General features: G+C 39.3%; 1 protein-coding gene across 2 annotated transcripts in view; it reads left to right on the forward strand.

Moving 5' to 3' along the window:
• Positions 1–396: 396 nt before the first annotated feature.
• Positions 397–23,633, forward strand: part of ART3 (ADP-ribosyltransferase 3 (inactive)) — a 35,404-nt gene continuing 12,167 nt past the window's right edge. For both annotated transcript variants that reach the window (XM_060092954.1, XM_060092965.1), the window contains exons 1-2: positions 397–465; positions 6,287–6,998. In XM_060092954.1, the coding sequence (XP_059948937.1) occupies positions 397–465; positions 6,287–6,998 (781 nt within the window). The remainder of the gene's footprint in view (positions 466–6,286; positions 6,999–23,633) is intronic.

The raw sequence follows: 23,633 nt of genomic DNA on the forward strand, positions 1-23,633 counted from the left end.
AATTTGAAATGGTTGTTTTTTAGTTTGTGATTTCCTTTGTATGCTGAGGGGAGATTTAGAGATAGGAAGAAAAAATGACTACCAGTGACTATGGTGGGAGAGACGACATGTCTAAAAGAGAATGGAAATGGACAGATTTAATCTTGAGCAAACTGCTGAAGTTCTCTGAGCTTTGGTTTCCTCATCTGTAGAATGAGGGTGTTAGACCACCAGACAAAGTCTAATGACCCTTCCAGCCATTGGAAATTTATTAATAATCACTTCCTAACCATTATGATACCCACTCTTACCCAGAATGAAAAAATATATATAGTGTGTCATCATGTTCTACTTCCCTAAACCTTGTCTTTAAGTCTACTAAATTGGAATTTTTTCTTTTTAATTTAGAAGAGAAAAATGAAGGCAGGACATTTTGAAATGGTCACCATGCTGCTGGCACCTATGATTCTAATGGACATCTTCCAGGTAATGTTAGGAATGGGAAGCATGTGGTCACTGGAATGGGAACTCTTGATATAAGGTTGCCTGAGGCATTTGTGTGGGTTGATGATAGAAATGAGAACAGAGACAGTAGGTAAATTAGTTTTTTACAAGTAGATCTTATCTGTTACACACTGATATGTGTTAACTGTAGAAAATTAAAAAATTAAAATTAATCAAAAAGAGGAAAGTAAAAATCATCCACAATGTTCCACCCAGAGGGAAAGGCTCAATCTGTTGGTGTGTATTCTTCTCAGCTTTCTTCTATGTGTTTATGTTTGTAATTTACAAAAATGGATTCACACTATATATATATATATATATATATATATATATGGTATCTTTACTATATATATATAGTAAAAAAATATAGCTATATATAGCTATATATAGCTAAAAAATATATATAGCTATATATAACTATATATAGCTATATATAGCTATATATAGTATTTTTTTTACCTTTTTAAGTTAATATTGTGCTGCAGACGTCTGTCCATGGCATCAGATATTCTAAAAATATGTATTCTTCTTCAGATAAGATGACACTGCAATGTTTATCTACATGTTTTCCGTTAAACTATATAGCGACTATTTTCCCACATTCAGTATTCTTTTTTTTTCTGATAGTTTATGATTTTATTTTTTACAATTGAATCTTTAAACATTCTGTATCATATTTTTATGTAAAATATGAGCCAGGTATCTCACTTGATATTTCCCGCCACATTGTTAGCTCTCACATCACTACTGAATGAGTGTTTGTCCACTGACTTGAAGTACATTCTTTAAAATGTGTTAAATTCTTAAAATTTTACCCATTTTTAAATTTAATATTCTGATATATTGTTTATAGAATCACTGTGTACTCTGTTACCTGGTCTGCAGTGTGACTTTTTAAAAATTGAAGTATAATTCACGTATAAAAATATACCATTTTACTTAAAAAAAATTTTTTTAAATTTATTTATTTTGGCTGTTTTGGGTCTTCGTTGCTGCGCGTGGGCTTTCTATAGTTGCGGCAAGTGGGGGATACTCTTTGTTGCGGTGTGCAGGCTTCTCAATGTGGTAGCTTCTCTTGTTGCAGAGCACGGGCTCTAGGCGCACGGGCTTCAGTAGTTGTGGCACACGGGCTCAGTAGTTGTGGCTTGTGGGCTCTAGAGTGCAGTCTCAGTAGTTGTGGCGCACGGGCTTAGTTGCTCTGCGGCATGTGGGATCTTCCTGGCCCAGGGATCGAATCCGTGTCCCCTGCATTGGCAGGTGGATTCTTAACCGCTGCTCCACCAGGGAAGTCCCCAAAATATACCATTTTAAAGTGTACAGTTCAGTGATTTTCATATATTCACTATGCTGTGCAACCATCACCACTATCTCATTTTAGGACATTCCCATCATGCCAAAAAAGAAATCCTGTAGCTATTAGCAGTCAGCCCAATTCCCTCTTCCCTGCATCCCCTGGGATGCACTTTGTCTCTATGGATTTGCATATTCTGGACATTTTATCTGAATGGAATCATACAATATCTGGCCTTTTGTGTGGCTTCTTTTACTTAGCATAACATTTTCAAGATTCATCCATGTTGCAGTGTATATTGGCACATCCTTCTTTTTTATAGTTTAATAATATTCCATTGCATGGTTATGCCACATTTTTTTTATCCATTCATTAATTGATGGACATTTGGGTTGGCCCCACTTTTTTGTTCTTATGAATGAATAGTCCTGCCACAAACTTTCATGCAAAGGTTTTTGTTTGTGGGAACATATATTTTCAGTTCTCTTGGGTATATACCCAGGAGTAGAATTGCTGGGTCATGTTACTCTATGTTTAACATTTTGACTAAGTGCCCCAAACTTTTCCACAGTGGCTGTACCATTTTAATTACTTATACAGCAGGGTATGAGGGTTCTATTTCTCTACATCCTTGCTGACACTTGCTATTTTCCGTTTTTTTGGCTGTGTTGGCTCTTTGTTGCTGCGCGCAGGCTTTCTCTAGTTGCAATGAGCGGGGGCTACTCTTTGTTGCGGTGCACAGGCTTCTCATTGCGGTGGCTTCTCTTGTTGCGGAGCACGGGCTCTAGGCACGTGAGCTTCGGTAGTTGTGGAACGCAAGCTCAGTAGTTGTGACGCACGGGCTTAGTTGTTCCGAGGTATGTGGGATCTTCCCAGACCAGAGGTCGAACCTGTGTCTCTTGTCTCCTGCCTTGGCAGGCAGATTCTTAACCACTGTGCTGCCAGGGAAGTCCCTATTTTCCTTTTTCTTCCTTATCTTTATAGCCATCCTAATGGGTGTGAGGTGGTATCTCACTGTGGTTTTGATTTGCCTTTTTAATATTCTTCTGCAACATAAATTTGATGTGTTTGTTTTATGAATGTTTCATAATTGGTTTAACCAATTTCTTTTTTAACCATTTAGGTCATTTTTACATTTTTGTAATAAACTTTTGGTAATTGAATTTCATCCATATAGGCTTTTGTTTCAATGGATAACTCAGAGGAAGAAAATATAATCAGTGTGTTCACCTAGCCTTTGTACCTGTTCCTTGTCCATTCAGTTTCCCCTGAATTGTGGTGGCATTTGTGGGCTTTTTCAGTGCTCAAGGTACTCACTATACAGAACACACAATCAATGGTGGCCTTTGGCCAGAAAGACTTGATGTCTAAAATTAGACATGCAGAGACTGGTTAGAGGCACAGCGGGAAAGACAGGATCATATTGGATCAACCCTTGATATGATGTGAGGAATGTGGGGTGGTGGTTTCAGGGTGTGATGTCTTATAAGATGTTGAAGTCTTGAAGATAAATTAGGCATTGGCACCCAAGATGCACTCTGGTACATTCTGTGCTGTGGAGGAAAGTGCATTTCTTGGCTAGGAGATGGCAATGATTTGATCTCATGAAGCTCAAATTTCCACTTCAAGAAAGTGACCTACAGACCCAGGAGTTCAGGGGTCTCAGTGACGTCCCCAGAATATTCTGTGGCTGGTAATCAAGACAATTTCTGATGCCAGCACAATTCCTACATTGGTAAAAAGGTGTTGTAAATTGTCTGCCCAGCCTTTCATAAGGGTTGTTAAGAGGACAAAATTAAACTTTTTTTTAAAAAAGTGCTACATAAATGTCAGTGATCTTCATCATCAGAAACACAACACTTTGGTTAAGAGAACGGACTCTGGAGCCAGATTGCCTGGGTTCAAATATCAATTCCAAACAAGTTAATCTCTCTGTGCCTTAGTTTCCTCATCCTTAAAAAAGGAACAAATAATAGTACCTACCTACCTCACAGGGTTACCATGAAGATTAAATGAATTAATATATATGAACACTTAGTGCTTCACATACAGAAAGCACTCTGGAGAAGTTTGTTAGGCCTTAATGATGAAGTGGCCACAGGGGTGACTGAGAAGGAGAAATCTAAGAAAATTTCACAAATGAATAGATGGTTTTATATAAGGACTAGGTTCATGGTAGTTGTAGGCAGTAAGATTATAAATTTTGTCTTGGTCTTAGATTGTTTTGTTTGAAGGGTCTTTGAGCAATTCAAGTGGAGTTATTAAGTAGGCAGTTGCTGTACAGATCTCGCACTTACAGGACAGGTCAGAGGTATTTAGATGATAACTGAAACTATGGGTCTTATATAATTGCCTAAGGGTAGAATTGAGAGTTGGAAAATAAGTAGCCTTGAGAAACACCAGCATTTAATGGCCAGCTAAAATGTGCTAGATCTGCAAAGGAGTCTAAGAAGAAATGTTTCCTTAGTGAGAGCTGTTTGGATGGAGGAATGGGGGTGGGAAACCGGATTGAAGAGGGTTGGGATATGAGTGGAAATGAAACGGAGATGGCAAAGATAGATGTCTTTTTGAAGAAGTTTGACTATGAGGGGAGAAGATAGTGAGAAGGAGATAGTGTGGGATATGGAATCAAGTTATATTTTGCTTTCTTAAGTTGGTTCCCTGCACCGCCTCTTCCTTTCCACACACACACTCACACACTTTAAGAATCATTCACATGGAGCCTGCAACTTTAACAGAGCCTGGCTAAGTGTTTCTATAAAGTCTCCAACTGAGGTTGCAACTTATGCAGTCAGTGTACCATACAAGTATAGAGTAGTGGAAAGAGACAATGATATGGAGGGCATTACCCTTTTACTTGTAGAAACCCTTAGATGGTGTCTCTGGGCAGATGTGCTCATCCTGTGTTTTGATCCGTAGGCCTGAGCACAGGGTTCTTACTTAGTTCACTTGAACTAAATATTTTGCCAGTTGCTATGCTAGATGCTTGGAATTCAGAAGATAAATATGATACATATCGTGCCCTTGAGGAACTTACAGTATAATACAGTCTGCCCTCCATATCCATACATACATGACCCCGCAGATAGAGAGGGCCCACTGTATTCATTGTACTGTGCCTTTTTTTTTTTTTTTTTTTTTTTTTTTGGCTGCACCACATGGCATGCAGGATCTTAGTTCCCCGACCAGGGTTCAAACCAGCACCCCTGCTTTGTGCAAGCACGGAGCCTTAACCACTGGACCACCGGGGAAGGCTGTACTATGCCAGTTTTATAAGGAACTTGAGCACTTGTGGATTTTGGTGTTTGCAGGGGCTCCTGGAACCAATCCCCCATGGATACTGAGGGAAGACTGTACATATATTCCTATTACAAAATGATAAGAATAACCACAGCTTGTTGAAGGCTTGATATGTGCCAGGCATGGGGCTAAGGACTTTGCATATATTCATTATATCATTTAATCCTCACAACAATCCTGCAATTAAGATATTATTTCCTCATGTTATCCCCATTTTTTAGATGAAAAAAATTGAAGCTCAGAAATGTCAAGTAACTTTCCCATAAGTAATTAGTACCTAGTTAGTAACAGAAATGGAATTTGAACCCAGATCTATCTGATTCAAAGCTAGTAGTGTTCGTTACACTACACTGCCCTGCTTCTTACGTTATGTGTGTCATTTAAAGATGCTTAGTCCTTTTCCAGTTACTTGTAACGGAAAGACAATTCAAACTAGCTCAGATAGATAGGGAATTTACTGATTCTTATGACTGAAGTAAAATACAGTTTCCAGGTAAAGCTAGACTCAGGCCTTAAGTAATGTTATCAGGGCCTCATCTCTCTCTTCACCTCTCAGCTCTGCAAACCTCCCTTTGTTGGCTTTATTTGTAGACAGCATTCTCCATGGGACTAAATGGATAACTATTGGCTGCTGCAAGCCAGTATTATCCTTAGAACTTATGGTTATAGGGAAAGAAAGCCTTTTGTTTTCCTGGGAGTGCTCTGGTTTTTAAGCCTGCATTGTTGCTTATCATAGGGGCTGAAGATGCAGAATCAGTCCTAGCTGAACCACACAGACAAGGGGGAGGGGGCATCCTCAAAGCAGAAGGGGTAATATTTGCCTTTATATATTTATCCTTGATGTAAAGTGTTTCACACAAGGTATTTCAAATTCACTCAACAGTCTTGAGTGGTTGAGGAAATTAGCTAAGAATATTGTTCAAAGCCAGGACTGCCACCTGTTTTCTTCAGTTTCACCCTCATTGTTCTTTCCTCTGTACCACAGGGTTCAAACGAATGAGTTGTAGGCATGGTCATTTACTCTTCCATACAAATATGTGAGAAAAGTTATCATTAGCAGTGGAAGATACTTCCTACGTAAAAACATATCCAAAGTTCATTGTAAGCAAGGGAGAGAGTCTTGGCATGAGGGGGTGGATGCGATAAATTGAGAGAAATGATGTACACCAAATATCTTTATTTCAAGAGTATTAATGCCCTTTTCCTTTGAAGGTACAAGCTGAAATGTTAGATATGGCAGCTAATGCATTTGATGATGAATACCTGAAATGCACTGACAGGATGGAAATCAAATATGTTCCCCAGTTGCTCAAGGAGGAAAAAGCAAGCCTCCAGCTCTTGGAAGATGTGTGGGAAAATGCAGAAGCCAAGTGGGAAGCTCGGAAGACTCAGCTCCTTCTCCCTATGGGTTTTAAGGATAACCATGGAATAGCCCTGATGGCATATATTTCTGAAGCTCAAGAGCAAACTTCCTTTTACCATCTGTTCAATGAAGCTGGGAAAATGGCTGGCAAGTCTCGAAAAGATTATGTCTATGGCTTCCAGTTCAAAGCTTTTCATTTTTACCTGACAAAAGCTCTGCAGTTGCTGAGAAGATCTTGTGAGAACAGTTACAAAAATGTGGTGTATAGCGTAAGGCAGACTACTTTATTTACATTTGGAGGACTAAACCAAGTCCGATTTGGCCATTTCACCTTGGCATATTCAACCAAACCTCAAGTTGCTAATGACCAAGACGTTCTGTTAACCATCAACACATGCTTTGGAATTGCTGTTGAAAAATTTTTTGATAAAGAAAGTGAAAGAATTATTTTAATACCTCTGAATGAGGTTTTTCATGTGTCACAGGATGGGGCTGGCAATAACCTTATCCTTCAAAGCACAAACAAGACCTGCAGCCATTATGAGTGTGCATTTCTAGGTGGTAAGTGTCTGTTCTGTCTGTGCTTGTCTGGGAAAGAAGGAGTGAGACTCTTAGGCCCAGGGAGAGGTCAGGAAGAAAATTGGGAGGTTTTAAAAGGAGACAAAACATTGGTGGTCTCTCGTCTAGCTCTTTTCATACTGTTAGTTTCTTTTTTTCATAATTTAATTGTATCAAAATAATACATTTACGGTATTATTGAAAGTTAAAAAAACGAAATACTAATATAAGGTAATGGTTCTCAACTAGAAGTTTTGCCCACTAGGGTCAGTTGACCATAACTGGAAACATTTTTAATTGTCACGACTATCTTTAGTTGCTGCTAGCATCTAGTGGGTATAGGCCAAGGAACAAAACCTGCCTGGCGGCTCTCATTTAATTGGAAGTCTAGAGGTGGGCTGTCCAGAGTTGGTACAGGGGCTCAACTACATCATGAGTAACTCAGACTCTTTGTCATCCACCAATTTTAGCATGTTGGTTTGTTGATTCATGTTTTCAGTGTGACTGTTGGCAGCTGTAGGCATCAATCCATGTTCAAGACAAAAAGAAAGGATAGGAGGATCCAGCCAAATCTGCCTGTTTAATCAGGAGAGTAAAAGCTTTCCCAGAAATTCCGAGTAGACTTCTGGTTGCATATCATTACCAGAACAGCTACTTGATCGTCTGTAACTACAAGAAAATCTTGAAAAGAGGGTAATTAGCTTTTCCAGACTCTGTCGTGTGGGGAGGCAGGGGAGAAGGGAATTAGAAGAATCTGATCACCACCACCCTCCTCAACATTTGTGCATTTCCCCTTCCCATTCTCGCAGTGTAGTAAAGACTGGTACCATTTTGTTTTTAAGTACTACTTTTACCTCAGAGTTATTAGTTGTATGATTTTCTCTTTCCTTAGCTTTTTATATCCCATCAATAATTCACCCCCTGAATCCTTAGAAATATAAATCTCCTCTTAATACATTTAGGTATATCAGATTCTCTCTCTCTCTTTTTTTTTTCTTTCTGGATATACTCCTGGATTCCATCATCTTACTTTATGAAAATATCCTGAAATCTCTCCTCACTACTATTCTGAGACTTTCTTTTGCTTCTACCCTATGAGGAATCCCCTATATCTTGGATTTCCTTCTCTTTCTTGAATTACTCCTTAGTTTGGAAGGGGTAGGGATTCTTCAGAAGTTTTCTGAGAAAAGAGATATTGAGGCAAATTTTCTGAGACTTTGTATACCTGAAAAATCTATCTTTGAGACCTTGAATAATAGTTTGTAGATTTGTATTTTTGTCTTAGAAATTATTTTCCTTGGAATTTTGGAGATGTTCCTTCATTGTCTTTTAGTTTCTGAAACTGCTGTTAAAAAGTGTGAAGCCGGGCTTCCCTGGTGGCGCAGTGGTTGAGAGTCCGCCTGCTGATGCAGAGGACACAGGTTCGTGCCCCAGTCCAGGAAGATCCCACATGCCGCGGAGCGGCTGGGCCCGTGAGCCATGGCCGCTGAGCCTGCGCGTCTGGAGCCTGTGCTCCACAAAGGGAGAGGCCTGCGTACCGAAAAAAAAAAAAGTGTGAAGCCATTCTAATTACTAAAACTTTGAATGAGACTTGTTTTTCCCTCTGGGAGGTTTTAGGGTATTTTCTTTATCGCCAGTGTTCTGAAATTTTATGGTATTGTGCTTTGGGTTATATGAGTAAAGGGTTAACAAAACCCTTTCTCCTTCCTCTTATGAAAATGGCCTCTTGTTGATCTTCTTCTAGCACTATTTCTCTGTAATCTACTAAAGGTGGAATGACAACTGTATAACCATACAACACTGCCTAATGGTAAACATAACCGTTGATTGTTACAGTGCATCTGAGCTGGGAGGTTGTAAATGAAGTATAAATACCTGGAGGGAAGCCATAGCTTTGGGCATTCCTGAATGTGGTGTGACATACTGAGGTATTCTTCTTGCTGAGTCCTGGAGTATACTCATGGCGTGATTGATATAAGAGATGTTGTCTTCTATGTGTGGCATGAGGCTACTAAGCTAGGATAGTTCTTGCACCCATCTGTGTAACCTTGTTTTCTTGTATTTGAGATGTCATTCTGGGGACTGAAGGACAGCCCTGGACTGCTGTGAGGACTTGCATTGAAGGTGTATCACTCATGCTACCCTTTAATAGGTATGCTGTGTTCCCTGCCTTGCATTCTTCTGCAAAACTGAGTAAACTGGTGAGGGGATGCCTTTTGGAGTCTTATGATTATGATTGTCTAGCTGAACCCAAAACTGTAGCTGCTGGTCAAGCAGAGCGAGTATTGAAGTAGGGCCTTGGAAGTGGGATAGACTTTTAGACCTTGACTCAAATGTGCCAGTGTATTATGAGATTAAAAAGAACAGGTAGAGAAGTGCTGATGAGATTATACCTGTGAGATGGAGTGGGGAGGGGAGCTGGTCCACTTTTGATTTAATGGCAGAAGCTATGTGGCCATTGAGATCCCTGGGGCACAAAATTTAAGGATGTCTTCATACTTAGGATCATATACTTGCACAACCTGCACCTGCATGATCCTAAGAGTGAGCGCCTCCTTAAATTTTGCACTCTAAACACCTCATTTGCCTCACCTTAGTCCTGGCCCTGAGTTGGAAGTTAGACCAACTGTTCTCCCTGAGGGGGCAGACGAAGACTGAAGTGAGCAAATTTATGTTGAGAGGAAGAGTGCCCATTTCCCTCACCCAACCATACACTGGACCTGACCAAAAACGAAGCCAGTTGGAGTCAGTTCATGCCAGCTGACTGTGGGCATATATCTCTTGGCAATTCCTCATACGTCACGATGGCTTGAAATTGGCCGTGGATGAGAGTTATACCATGGACATCAGCAAACCCTACAAATCAGAACCCCCATTCTCCACCCCAGAACCTGTTCAATTTTACCAGCACATTATAGCCAGAAACCCAGTTGCAGCTGGGCTGACAAAATGATACCACTTTTGGTGCTTCTAATGCACTCAGCCAAATGCTATTTGTGGAGGCATTGGTTCTGCAGAAACCCTAGCTACGGTAGCTGCAGTAGGCCAGATCAGTCACTCGTATCTGGTTGATGAACAGAGGTGGGCAGTGGAGCCCACAGAGTTCATGTTTGTGAGTAGCATTACGATAAACAAAAGGGGTGGAGCCACTGGGTTGATTCAGAATGAGCCAAGTCCCAGACCTACATGGGGAAGTGTGTTATGAGCCCAGTGTGAGGAAAGGGGAGGAGAGTGGGCAAACTTCTGCGGGCCTGCCCAGAAAGTCAGGCAGAGGCTACGCAGCAGGTTAATTTCCAGACCAGCCACAAGGGAAAACCTCCGTGGAGGCTCACCTGTACTATTTGTTTGGAGAGCTCTGGCAGAGTCAGGCCACTGCACTTGATTGTGTTGCTTTACCTCTAAACTGGAGTCTGACCAATGTCCTCTGCTGCCATCTGGAGATAACAAATGGGAACTCAGGATCAAAAACACCCTGAAGTGATCATTAAAGCTAGGCTGTTTGAAACACTATGAAGGATAATAACCAGGGGTTTTAAAAGCTCAAGCCAGGAGGATATAATCAGAACCTTGTTCCATTGTGACTGAATATACCTCTGGATGTAAAAAGGCAGCATTTATGAAAGTGATTAAAAAATTATACTGTGCTAAATTTAGTGTGCTAACACAGTCCTGTGCTGTTACTTTAAACTTGCTTGTGATTTTCAAGATAAAAATGTATGTGGGCCTTACAAAAACTAGTTAGCTAAAGAAAATAGTTCAGTTGGTTAGGAAATGGAGAGGATAATTCCTGGTGGTCAAAGATACTCATATTAATCCAAGATAATGGGAGTAAGTAAATGGTAACAAAACCCTTGATCTGTCCTTATGGGAAAATTACCACAGGTTAACCTTCTTTTATACTGTTTTTCTAGAAAACTTGATAAAAGTAGAATGTCAGCTGTGTAATCAGGCTACATTCCTCATCGTTTAAAATGACCCCATTTGAAAACTGCACTTGGATTGGGAGGACTATAGATGAATTATAAATACCTGGTAGGAAGCCATAGCTTTGAGATTTCATGCACCTTACAGTGTAGATATAATATGATTTATTGGAAGAAAACTTATAAGCAGAGAAATAGTAGAGTATACCTCATCCCCTGAACTCTCATCATTTTACTGAACAGACTGGTCATAGATCATCTGGTATTTTGGACAGTATTTCCATGGAGAGGGACCAGACGGTATATATGTAAATATATTTTACATGTTAATAGAGTCATGGGGGCAGGGAATATCAGTGTTCCCTGACTGCAAAAGTAATCTTGTTAGAAAGGAAGAGGCCCTGAACTCCAGTGGCTGGTGTTAGTCTATTTTGTTGAGCAACTCTTTGAGGCAACTCTCTGCTAAGCCTTTTGTGCAATGGGTTTTGAGGCAACTCTCTGCTAAGCCATCAAAAGGGGGAAAGAAGATGAACCTACAGAGCTATCCAGATTTATTTTTTATAAATCCACCCCTAGCACTTGAGGGTTCATCAAATATAAGTACCTTCATTGGTTCTGATGGACACTCTTTTAGCCTTCCCTGGAAGTAGCGAAGTTTCTGTGTTGTTGTCTGGGATTGGGGATTCAACAAGATTCGGTATAGATAAACCAGATAAGAAGTGACATATCACATATCCATCACCTCGAGAAATTCACATTATGAATCAGTGCCTAGAACATTTGGAAGGCTGTTCAGACTGTTTATTCCATATTTATAGGAAAAGGGAGAACTCTTCGTTACCAACCCCCTCCAGACTTTCACCCACCAGACTTGTTCATGCTGATTGTATCAGTCAAGGTTTCCAACCAGAGAAACAGAATCAGTTGTAAGGAATTGGCTTACATGATTGTATGGGCTAGCAAGACAAGTCTGAAATCCATAGGTCAGGCTGTCAGGAAGGGCAGGCTGGAACTCTTGGGTATGAGCTGAAGCTGTGCCCACAGGCAGCATTTCTTCTTTTGGGAAGCCTAAGTGCTTAAGGCCTTTCTACCCATTGTATCATGCCCACCAGATTATCTTGGATAATCTCCCTTATATAAAGGTAACTAATTGTAGATTTTAATCCCATCTACAAAATACCTTCAAGGCAACAACTTAGATTAATGTTTGATTGAATAACTAGGGACTGTATCTTAGACAAGTTGATACATAAAACTGACCCTCACACCTGTATTAGTTATCCATCACTGCATAACAAATTACTCCAAAATTTAGTGGCTAAAAACAACATTTATTGTCTCATAGTTGCTGTGTCAGGAATCTGGGTTCAGTGTACCTCGGTCTTTTGACTTGGGATCTCTCACAAGGCTGCAGTCATCATAATACTTGACTGGGGAAGATGTGCTTCCCAGCTCACTCACATGATTGATGGCAAGATTCAGTTCCTAGTGGGTTGTTGACTAAGGCCTTAGTTCCTCATGAGCTGTTGGCTGGGGGCCTCCCTTGTTCCTAACTACATAGGCCTCTCCATAGACTGTCTCACAGCATGGCAGCTGTCTTTGCAGGTGTGAAATCTTACAGGTAAGGCCCCCATTGAGCCAATAGTTTGGATAAAGTAGTAGGTGAGGCTTTGTACTGTTTAATGCAGAGGTTCTCAGACTTTCTTGGTTCATGGTGTCCTTAGTGTTGTCATAATTTTTTTCAGTGTCCCTAGGCTAAAATAAATGCCTAAAAATTCCATTTATTAAGTAAACTCAAGCAACTCAATAAGTATTTATGTCCTAATATCTTAGTAGCTGTTTTTAAGAAGTAATATATATAAAAAGTTTTAAGAACTATTATTTCATTTTTAACCACAGTGACTTGCTAATGGGATGTATGTACCTATTGGACGCTGACTGCACAGCTTCTCAAGCCTTGGTATCAGATTAGATACCATCTTATTTCCTGATCCACATTGATTTTTCACATATACTTGCTTTTTATCACAACAATTGCTAAAAACTCAGCTTTGCAAATATATGATGTTATCGAATAGAATGTAACCTAACTTTGAAACTGTGTTCTGTCTAAAGCTAGTAGTTCATGCAGTGTCTGAAAGATATCAAGTCGGGCTGTGTTTGTCTTGAAATTTTAAAATATCCCTTGGTACCCCTGTGAATTTGCTAGAGCGTGCAGGGACACCTCTACCACTGTTTGGAAACTGCAGGTCTAATGGATGGGCAGCCATTTATTTGCGGAAGTGGCTAAGGCTTTAGGAGCCAGGTTTGACCCTTAATTGGAGGTAAAATTTCCATGTGACAGTGGAACTTTTGGGAGTTTGTCCTACTTCATGGGAATTTAGTTCAAAGAGAACCCATTGCACAATAAGTTATTAGGTTGGAGAATCATGACTTTTCTTTTGGTGAGACCATCTGTCTCATTAGGACCAGTAACAGGCTAGCAGTAGCAGGGCCTACAAAGGGAGGGGTCCTTGTGTCCAAAAGTGCAGTGGCCAACAAATACTGCTGTAGTCTTGTTGCCAGAAATTCCAATCAGCTATGAGTTTGGTCACAGACATCTGTAATTTCTTGAGATCTGAAGGAGATAGGAACTCCTGGGAGGGCTTTATTTACTGTTGTCTGAACTGCTTCCAAGGCTTCTTACTGTAGAGCTCCCTGCTAAAATAACGACTTATAAGGTTTTCCAGTGTGGCTGGTAGGAATAGTCACTGTTCTTCATCCTTTGAGTTCTTTCCCTGGCCTTGGGTAGTTTCCTTAGACAAGTATAAACTGATCAGTACTTTGCTGAGTACTGGAAACCCTTTGAAGATCTCTGGGGTTCTCTGTGCAGCTCCTTTCTCTTTAGTACTCTGTAAAAACTAAACTATCCTGGTATTTTTCATTGTGGAAAAAGTTTAAACTGCTTAATAGTTATAATACCATGTGAGTTTTCTGTTTATTCTTGAGTTATTTTTGATAAGTTACATTTTTCTAGGAATTGTCCATTTGTCTTACATTTCAAATTTATTGGCATAAAGCTAGTCACAGTAATCTCAGGTCTTTTTACACCTGCTGAATCCATGGTTATATTCCCTTTTTCAATCCCTATATATATTTGTGTCTTCTCCCATTTATTTCTGGATCAATCTCTTACCCATTTTTAACCCTCCTACTTTTTTTTTATTGAAGTATAGTTGATTTACAATATTGTGTTAGGTTCAGGTGTACAGCAAAGTGATTCAGTTATATATATATATATTTTCAGATTATTTTCCATTATAGGTTATACAGGACATTATGAATATAGTTCCTTATGTTATACAGTAAATCCTTATTGCTTATCTATTTTATATATAGTAGTTTGTATCTGTTAATCACCTATTCCTAATTTATCCCTACCCCCTCCTCCCTTTCCCCTTTGGTAACCATAAGTTTGTTTTCTGTGTCTGTGAATCTGTTTGTTTTGTATATAGATTCATTTGTATTATTTTTTAGTTTCTACATATAAGAGATATAATATTTGTATTTCTCTGTTTGACTTACTTCACTTAGTATGATGTTCTCTAGGTCCATCCACGTTGCCGCAAATGACAGTATTTCATTCTTTTTTATGGCTAATATTCCATTGTGTTTATACATATACATACACAATGGAATATTATATATATAATATATTATAATACATATATGTGGTATATAGATATATATACCACATCTTCTTAAGCCAATCATCTATTGATGGGCACTTAGGTTGTTTCCATGTCTTGGCTATTCTAAGTAGTGCTGCTATGAACATTGAGGTGTATGTATCTTTTTGAATTAGGTTTTTCATCTTTTCTGGATATATGCTCAGGAGTGGGATTGCTGGATCATATGGTAGCTCTATTTTTAGTTTCTTAAGGAACCTCCATACTGTTTTCCATAGTGGCTGCACCAATTTACATTCCCACCAACAGTGTAGGAGGGTTTCCTTTTCTCTACACGCTCTCCAGCATTTATTGTTTGCAGACTTTTTGATGATAGACATTCTGATAGGTGTGAGGTGATATCTCATTGTAGTTTTGATTTACTTGTCTCTAATAATTATGATGTTGAGCATCTTTTCATGTGCCTGTTGGCCATCTGTATGTCTTCTTTGGAAAAATATCTATTCAAGTTTTCTTTCTATTTTTTGTTTGGATTGTTTGTTTATTTGCTGTTGAGTTGTATGAGCTGTTTGTATATTTTGGATATTAACTCCTGTCAGTTGCATTCCGTAGGTTGTCTTTTTTTGTTGTTGATTGTTTCCTTTGCTGTGCAAAAGCTTTTATGTTTGTTTAGGTCCCATTTGCTTATTTTTGCTTTAATTTTTTCTTTTCTTTTTTTTTTTGTGCCTTGGGAGACTGATCTAAGAAAATACTGCTACAATTTATGTCAGAGAATGTTTTGCCTGTGTTCTCTTCTAGGAATTATATGGAATTATGTCTTATATTTAGGTCTTTAAACCATTTGAGTTTATTTTTGTATATGCTATGGGAGAGTGTTCTAATTTCATTGATTTTTTATGTAGCTGTCCAGCTTTCCCAACACCACTTGTTGAAGAGACTGTCTTTTCTCCATTGTATGTTCTTGCCTCCTTTGTTGTAATTGACCATAGGTGTGTTGGTTTATTTCTGGACTCTCTATTCTGTTCCATTGATCTATTTGTTTTTGTGCCAATTCCACGCTATTTTGATTACTGTAGCTTTGTAGTATTGTCTGAAGTCTTGGGAGGGTTATACCTCCAGCTTTGTTCTTTTTCCTCAGAATTGCTTTGGCAATTCTGGGTCTTCCATGGTTCCATATAAATTTTAGGATTATTAGTTCTAGTATTGTGAAAATGGAATGGATATTTTGACAGGGATTACACTAAATCTGTAGATTGCTTCGGGTAGTATGACCATTTTAATAATATTAATTTTTCTAATCCAAGAGCATGGGATACCTTTCCATTTCTTTGAATCATCTTCAGTCTCTTTATCAGTGTTTTATAGTTTTCAATGTATAGGTCTTTCACCTCCTTGCTTAAAAGTTTTTTTCCTAGTTTTTTTTTTTGACATGATTTTAAACGGGATTTTTTTTTCATTTACTTTCTGATATTTCATTGTTAGTGTAAAGAAATACAACAGATTTCTGTATATCAATCTTATATCCTGCTACCTTGCTGAGTTCATTTATTAGTTCTAATAGTTTTTGTGTGGAGTCTTTAGAGTTCTCTATATAGAGTATCATGTCATCTGCAAATAGTGACAGTTTTACCTCTTCCCTTCAAATTTGGATACCTTTTGTTTTTCTTGTCTGATTGCTGTGCTAGGATTTCTAATACTGTGTTGAATAGAAGTGGTGAGAGTGAGCAGCCTTGTCTTATTCCTGAATTTAGCAGGAAGGCTTTCAGCTTTTTCTGTTGAGTATGATGTTGGCTGTGGGTTTGTTGTAAATGGCTTTTATTGTGTTGAGTTATGTTCCCTCTATACCCACTTCGGTGAGAGTTTTTTTCTTGAATGGATGTTGAATTTTATCAAATGCTTTTTCTGCATCTATTGAGATGGTCATGTGGTTTTGTCTTTTCTTTTGTTGATGTGGTGTATCACATTGATTGATTTACTTATTTGAACCATCCTTGTGACCCTGGAATGAATCCAACTTAAACATTCTGCATGACCTTTTTTAGGTATTGTTAGATTAGGCTTGCTAATATTTTATTGAGGATTTTTGATCTATATTCATCAAAGATATTGGCCTGTAATTTTCATTTTTTGTAGTGTTTTTGTCTGGTTTTGGTATCAGGGTGATGGTGGCTTCATAAGAATTTGGGAGCGTTCCCTCCTCTTCAGTCTCTTGGAATAGTTTGAGAAGGATAGGCATAAGTTCTTCTTTATATGTTTGGTAGAATTCCCCATTGAAGCCATCCATTCCTAGACTTTTGTTTGCAGGGAATTTTTAAATTATGGATTTTATTTCACTTCTAATGATTGGTTTGTTCAAATTATCTCTTTCTTTTTGACTCAATTTTGGCAGGCTATATGTTTCTAGAAACTTTTCCATTTCTTCTAAGTTGTCCAATTTGTTGGCATATAACCGTTCATAGTATTCTCTTATGATTTTTTTGTATTTCTGCACTATTGGCTGTTATTTCTCCTCTTTCATTTCTTATTTTGTTTATTTGGGTCCTCTTTCTTTTCTTCTTGGTGAGCCTGGCTAGAGGTTTGTCGATTTTGTTTATCTTTTAAAAAAACCAACTCTTGGTTTTATTGATTTTTTTCTATTGTTTTTTAATCTCTATTTTTATTTAGTTCCTCTCTGATCTTTATTATTTCCTTCCTTCTGCTGACTTTGGGTTTTGTTTGGTCTTTTCCTAATTCTTTTAGGTGACAGTTTGTTTATTTGAGACTTGTTTCTTAAGGAAGGCCTGTATTGCTATGACCTTCTCTCTTAGAACTGCTTTTGCTATATCCCATAGATTTTGTAAGGCTGTATTTTCATTGTCATTTGTTTCAAGGTGTTCTCTGATTTCCTCTTTGAATTCATCATCAACCCATTGTTTTTTTTAGTAGCATGTTGTTTAGTCTCCATGTGATTGGTTTCTACCTTTTTTTTCTTTTCGTGGTTGATTTCTAGTTTCATACTGTGGTGGTCAGAAAAGATGCTTGAAATAACTTCTATCCTCTTAAAATTGTTGAGGCTTGTTTTGTGTCCTAGTATGTGGTCTATTCTAGAGAATGGTCCATGCACCCTTGAAAAGAATGTGCATTCTGGTTTTTTTTGGATGTAATGTCCTGTAGATATCAATTAAATCCAACTGGTCTATTCTGTCTTTTAGAATCTTTGTTGCCTTATTGATTTCATCTGGAATATTTGTCTATTGACGTCAGTAGAATGTTAGTCTCTTACTATTACTGTATTCCTGTCAGTTTCTCCTTCTATGTCTGTTCGTATTTGTTTTATATATCTAGGTGCTTCTATACTGGGTGAGTATGTTAATGAGCGTAATATCCTCTTCTTGTATTGATCCCTTTATCATTATATGGTGTCCTTCTTTGTTTTTCCTTATGGACTTTGTTTTAGTCTGTATTGTCTGATACGGATATTGCTACCCCCACTTTCTTGTTGTTTTCATTTGCATGAAATACCTTTTTCCATCCCCTCACTTTCAATCTATGAAATACCTTTTTCGATCCCCTCACTTTCAATCTATGTATGTCTTTTGCCCTAAAGTGAGTCTCTTGTAAGCAGCATATTGTAGGTTCTTTTTTTTTTTTAATCTGCCATTCTGTGTCTTTTGATTGGAGCATTTAGTCCATTGACACTTAAAGTAATTATTGACAAGTATGTATTTATTGCCATTTTAAACCTTGTTTTCAAGGTGATTTTGTAGTTCTTCCTTGTTCATTTCTTCTTTTTGTTTTTTTTATGGTTTGATGGTTTTCTTTTGTATTATGCTTGAATTGCTTTCTCTTTTTTTTGGTGAATCTATCATATGGTTTTGACTTGTGGTTACCCTTGTTTTCAAGTATGTTAACCCATAACTATATCTACTTGCTTTAGACTGGTAGTCATATAAGTTCAAACACATTCTAAAAGATCTACAATTTTAATCCCCTCCCCCATATTTCATGATTTTGATGTCCTGTTTTACATCTTAATGTTTATGTTCTTGCTGTTAATTGTAGTTATAAACACTTTTACAGAATTTTTCTGATTGTTTTTTAATCTGTGTACTGGCTTATTTAAGTGGTCTTCAATCCTTTTATACATTTGCCATTCCTATTGTGACTTTCCCTTTCCTATAGATTTTTGATTCTTTTCTATTTAGAGAGGACCTTTCAATATTTCTTTTAGGTTAGGTTTAGTATTGCTGTATTCTTGTAGTTTTTGCTTGTCTGAGACATCCTTTATCTCCTTCTAGCCTAAAGGATAGTCTTGCTGGGTAGAGTATCCTAGGTTTCAGATTTTTCCCTTTCATGACTTTGTTTGACAGTGTTTCTGCAGAGAAATTAGCTAAGAGCTTTATGGGGGTTCCTTTGTAACTGACTCTTTGTTTCTCTTTTGCTGCCTTTAGATTCCTCTCTTTATCTTGAACTTTTTCCATTTTAATTATAATATGTCTTGGTGTTGGTTTGTTTAGGTTCATCTTATTTGGGACCCTCTGTGCTTCCGGTACCTAGATATCTTTTTCCTTCTTTAGGTTTGGGAAGGTTTCAGCCATAATTTCTTCAAATATATATATATATATATATATATATATATTTTGGCCTTGCCATGCAGCTTGTGGGACCTTAAGTTTGGCACGTTTTATATCATCCCATAGACCTCGTATGTTGCTTTCATTTTTTTTTTCATTTGTCTTTCTGTCTTTTGTTCTGATTGGGTGATTTCCATTATTCTGTCTTCCAGATCACTTATTTGTTCTGCTACATTATTTAGTCTGCTATTCATTGCTTCTAGATTGGCTTTTATCTTGGTAATTGAGTTGTTTTTGATTGGCTCCTCTTTATAGTTTCTAATTCCTCGTTACAGTGATTCTGCATTTCTATCAATAATTGTTCTTAATTCATTTAGCATATTTATTACCTCCTTTTTGAACTCAGGGTCAAGTAGAGTGGAGGGGTCTGTTTCATTGTTCTTTCAGAGGATTTCTCTCATTTTTTAATTTATTTAAAAAAATTTTTTTATAACTTTAAAATATTTATTTGTTTAATTTATTTATTGTTGGCTGCATTGGGTCTTCATTGCTGCACGCAGGCTTTCTCTAGTTGCAGTGAGCAGGGCCTACTGTTCATTGCAGTGTGTGGGCTTCTCATTGTGGTGGCTTCTCTTGTTGCTGAGCATGGGCTCTAGGTGCGTGGGCTTCAGTAGTAGTGATGTGCTGGCTCAGTAATTGCGGTTCGTGGGCTCTAGAGCGCAGGCTCAGTAGTTGTGGTGCACGGACTTAGTTGCTCCGCCACACGTGGGATCTTCCTGGACCAGGGCTCGAACCTGTGTCCCCTGCGTTGGCAGGTGGATTCTTAACCGCTGCGCCACCAGGGAAGCCCCTCTCTTGTTCTTTAAACTGGGAGCAGTTCCTGTGCTTTTTAAATTTTACTTAAATTTATGTCTCTATAAATTTAGGAGGAACAGTTATCTACTGTTGTCTTGAAGGGCTGGTTTTTATGTGGGAGCATTCCTGAGTAGACTGTATGAGTCCAATAATTTTGGTGCAATGGGTACTTTTGGTATGGATGCTAGTCACATCTTTCCTCAGAGCGTTATCCCCTTGATAGGGCATGTGATTGGTGTTGTGGTGACCAGAGCCTGCACTGGATTTGGGTGGGGCCTCCTCTTTGTTCCATGGAGTCCCATCCCTTTCTTGCCTAGTGCTAGGCTGGTGCTGGGGGCTGGGGTGTTGTGACTGCAGGAATCAAGGTGATGGCGTTGCCACCTGGGACTGGGGCTACCTCTATGGTAGGGCTCTCCCAGGACCTGTCTGCCCCAAATCTGGCTCCAAGCTGCTGTGTGAGGTGGGCAGAACTGGAGCCCTTCTGCCGGGAAAGGAACATCTGAGTACTCCTCACGTGTGATTCTCTGATGCTGCCTGTCACCTACTGTGCACACCAACAGAGACAACTGCTGGAGCCAAGCCCTGCCATGCACGCTGACAATGAGCTCTGGTTTGGCCCAGATCACACCCCAGGCCCTCCGGGCTGTTTCTGCACAGCTACACAGAGTCCTCTCCCAGGGTCCATCTCCCTGAGTTTCAGTGCCTAGCCACTGCAACTACTAGCAGCCCCACCCAGCAGGCCTTTCAGGCTGGGAAGTGCAGCAAGGTGGAAGCTGTCAGCACCAGCCTCTCTCCACCCTGATTGCTAGCAAGCCATAGTAAAACGTTAGGTTAACTGTTGAGAAGGACATTTAGTATCTGAAGAGAGAATTAGTTAAACAGACAGATAAATTTTCTCCTAATTTTTTCAGACTAATCATATAATCATAAAGTGTTAGCTTGCAGGGGCAGAGTTAAGATGGCAGTGTGGGAAGATGCTGAGTTAGGCCTCCCCACAACTAGGGCGTCTGCTGGCTGCTGATGGGGGACCCTGACGGCCAAGGAGATGGGAAGAACCCCCAAACGAACTGGTAGGACGTGGGGGGACTGAGGGGAGAGGAGAAGTGGAGTCCAGATTGGCGCCCCTGAGGCCAGGGAGATTAGGAAAGGCAGGCAGAGGGGCCCTCCAGGAGGATTGGGAGAGTAGCAGAGGGCAATTGCCCACCCACTCAGGCCCGGGGAGACTGCTGACCTCCCAGGCCAGTCCCCTGCCCTCCAAGGCCCCCCCAACCCCAGCCGCATTGGTCCTGGGGACATAGGAAGGAGGCCAGGGAGATAAGGAGAGGCAGGCAGGAGGAGCCCTCCAGGACCAGAGGAGCGGGAGAGGAAGGCGTTTGCCCATCTCACTCAAGCCTAGGAAGCCTGCTGGGCTCCCAGGTGAGGTCCTCCACCCTCTGAGACTAGGGGTGGGGGGCATGCCTGGGCCCCTTCTGTTCCATTGAGCCTAAGCCCCACCTCCTACAGCCCCCAGGGCCTTTTCCAGCCCTGTGGGTCCTGAGCACTGGCCCTGCCCAATGCCCAAACCTTGCCCTTGCTTAGGCCCCACCCTCCAGAGCCAAGGTGTTTACCCCCCTTTTTTTTTTGCTTTTTTCTTCTTTTCTCTCCTCCCCTCTTTTACTGTTGTGGTACTGTTGTACCTTCTGGTTGTTGTTTCATCTATATTTTAATTTTTATATTCTTTCTAACATATCTGTTAGTTTCCCAGTCTAATTTTATTTTTTACTTTGCTATTGTTCTCTCTTTTTTTTTTTTTTTTTTGCCACCCCACGTGGCTTGTGGGATCTTGGTTCACGAGCTGGGGGGTGAGCGACAGCTCCTGTGGTGGGAGCTCTGAGTCCTAACCACTGGGCTAACAGAGAACCTCAGACACCTCAGAGAATATTCATCAGAGTGAGGTCTCATGGAGGTCCTCATCTCAGCACCAAGACCCAGCTCTATGCAACAGCCTACAAACTCCAGTGTTGGAAGCCTCAGGCCATACAACCAGTAAGACAGGAACACAATCACACTCATTAAAAGAAAAAAAAAAAGAGAGATGGCAAAAAATAGTCACAGATGAAGGAGCAAGGTAAAAACCTACAAGACTAAATAAATGAAGAGGAAATAGGCATCTACTTGAAAAAGAATTCAGAGTAATGATAGTAAAGATGATCCAGAATCTCAGAAATAGAATGGAGGCATGGATTGAGAAAATACAAGAAATGTTTAACAAAGATCTAGAAGAACTAAAGAACAAACAAACAGAGATGAACAACACAGTAACTGAAATGAAAAATACACTAGAAGGAATCAATAACAGAATAACTGAGGCAGAAGAATGAATAAGTGAGCTGGAAGACAAAGCGGTGGAAATAACTACCAAAGAGCAGAATAAAGAACAAAGAATGAAAAGAATTGAAGACAATCTCAGAGACCTCTGAGATAACACTAAACACACCAACATTCGAATTATAGGGGTCCCAGAAGAAGAAAAGAAAAAGAAAGGGTCTGAGAAAATATTTGAAGAAATTATAGTGAAAAACTTCCCTAACATGGGAAAGTAAATAGTCACCCAATTCCAGGAAGCCACAGAGAGTCCCATACAGGATGAACCCTAGGAGAAGCACACCAAGACACATATTAATCAAACTAACAAAAATTAAATTCAAAGAAAAAATATTAAAAGCAGCAAGGGAAAAACAAAAAATAACATACAAAGGAATCCCCATAAGGTTATCAGCTGATTTTTCAGCAGAAACTCTACAGGCCAGAGGGAGTGGCAGGATATACTTAAAGTGATGAAAGAGAAAAACCTACAACCAAGATTACTCTACCCAGCAAGGATCTCATTCAGATTCAAAGGAGAAATCAAAAGCTTTTCAGACAAGCAAAAGCTAAGAGAATTCAGCACCACCAAAGAAACTTCTCTAGGCGGGAAACACAAGAGAAGAAAAAGACCCACAAAACCAAACCCAGAACAATTAAGAAAATGGTAATAGGAACATACATATTGATAATAACCTTGAATGTAAATGGATTAAATGCCCCAACCAAAAGACAAAGACTGGCTGAATGGATACAAAAACAAGATCCGTATATATGCTGTCTGCAAGAGACCCACTTCAGACCTAGGGACACATACAGACTGAAAGTGAAGGGATGGGAAAAGATATTCCATGCAAATGGAAATCGAAAGAAAGCTGGAGTAGCAGTACTCGTATCAGATAAAATAGACTTTAAAATAAAGACTGTTACAAGAGATAAGGAGGGACACTACATAACAGTCAAAGGATCAATCCAAGAAGAAGATATAACAATTGTAAATGTTTATTCACCCAACATAGGAGCACTTCAATACATGAGGCAAATGCTAACAACCATGAAAGGAGAAATCAACAGTAACACAATAATAGTAGGGGACTTGAACACACTACTTACACCAATGGACAGATCATCCAAACAGAAAATAAGTAAGGAAACACAAGCTTTAAATGACACAATAGACCAGATAGATTTAATTGATATCTATAGAACGTTCCACCCGAAAGTGGCAGAATACACTTTCTTCTCAAATGCTCATGGAACATTCTCCAGGATAGATCACATCTTGGGTCACAAATC

This window comes from Mesoplodon densirostris, chromosome 1 (genome assembly GCF_025265405.1).
Source record: "Mesoplodon densirostris isolate mMesDen1 chromosome 1, mMesDen1 primary haplotype, whole genome shotgun sequence".
Taxonomy (NCBI): Eukaryota; Metazoa; Chordata; class Mammalia; order Artiodactyla; family Ziphiidae; genus Mesoplodon; species Mesoplodon densirostris.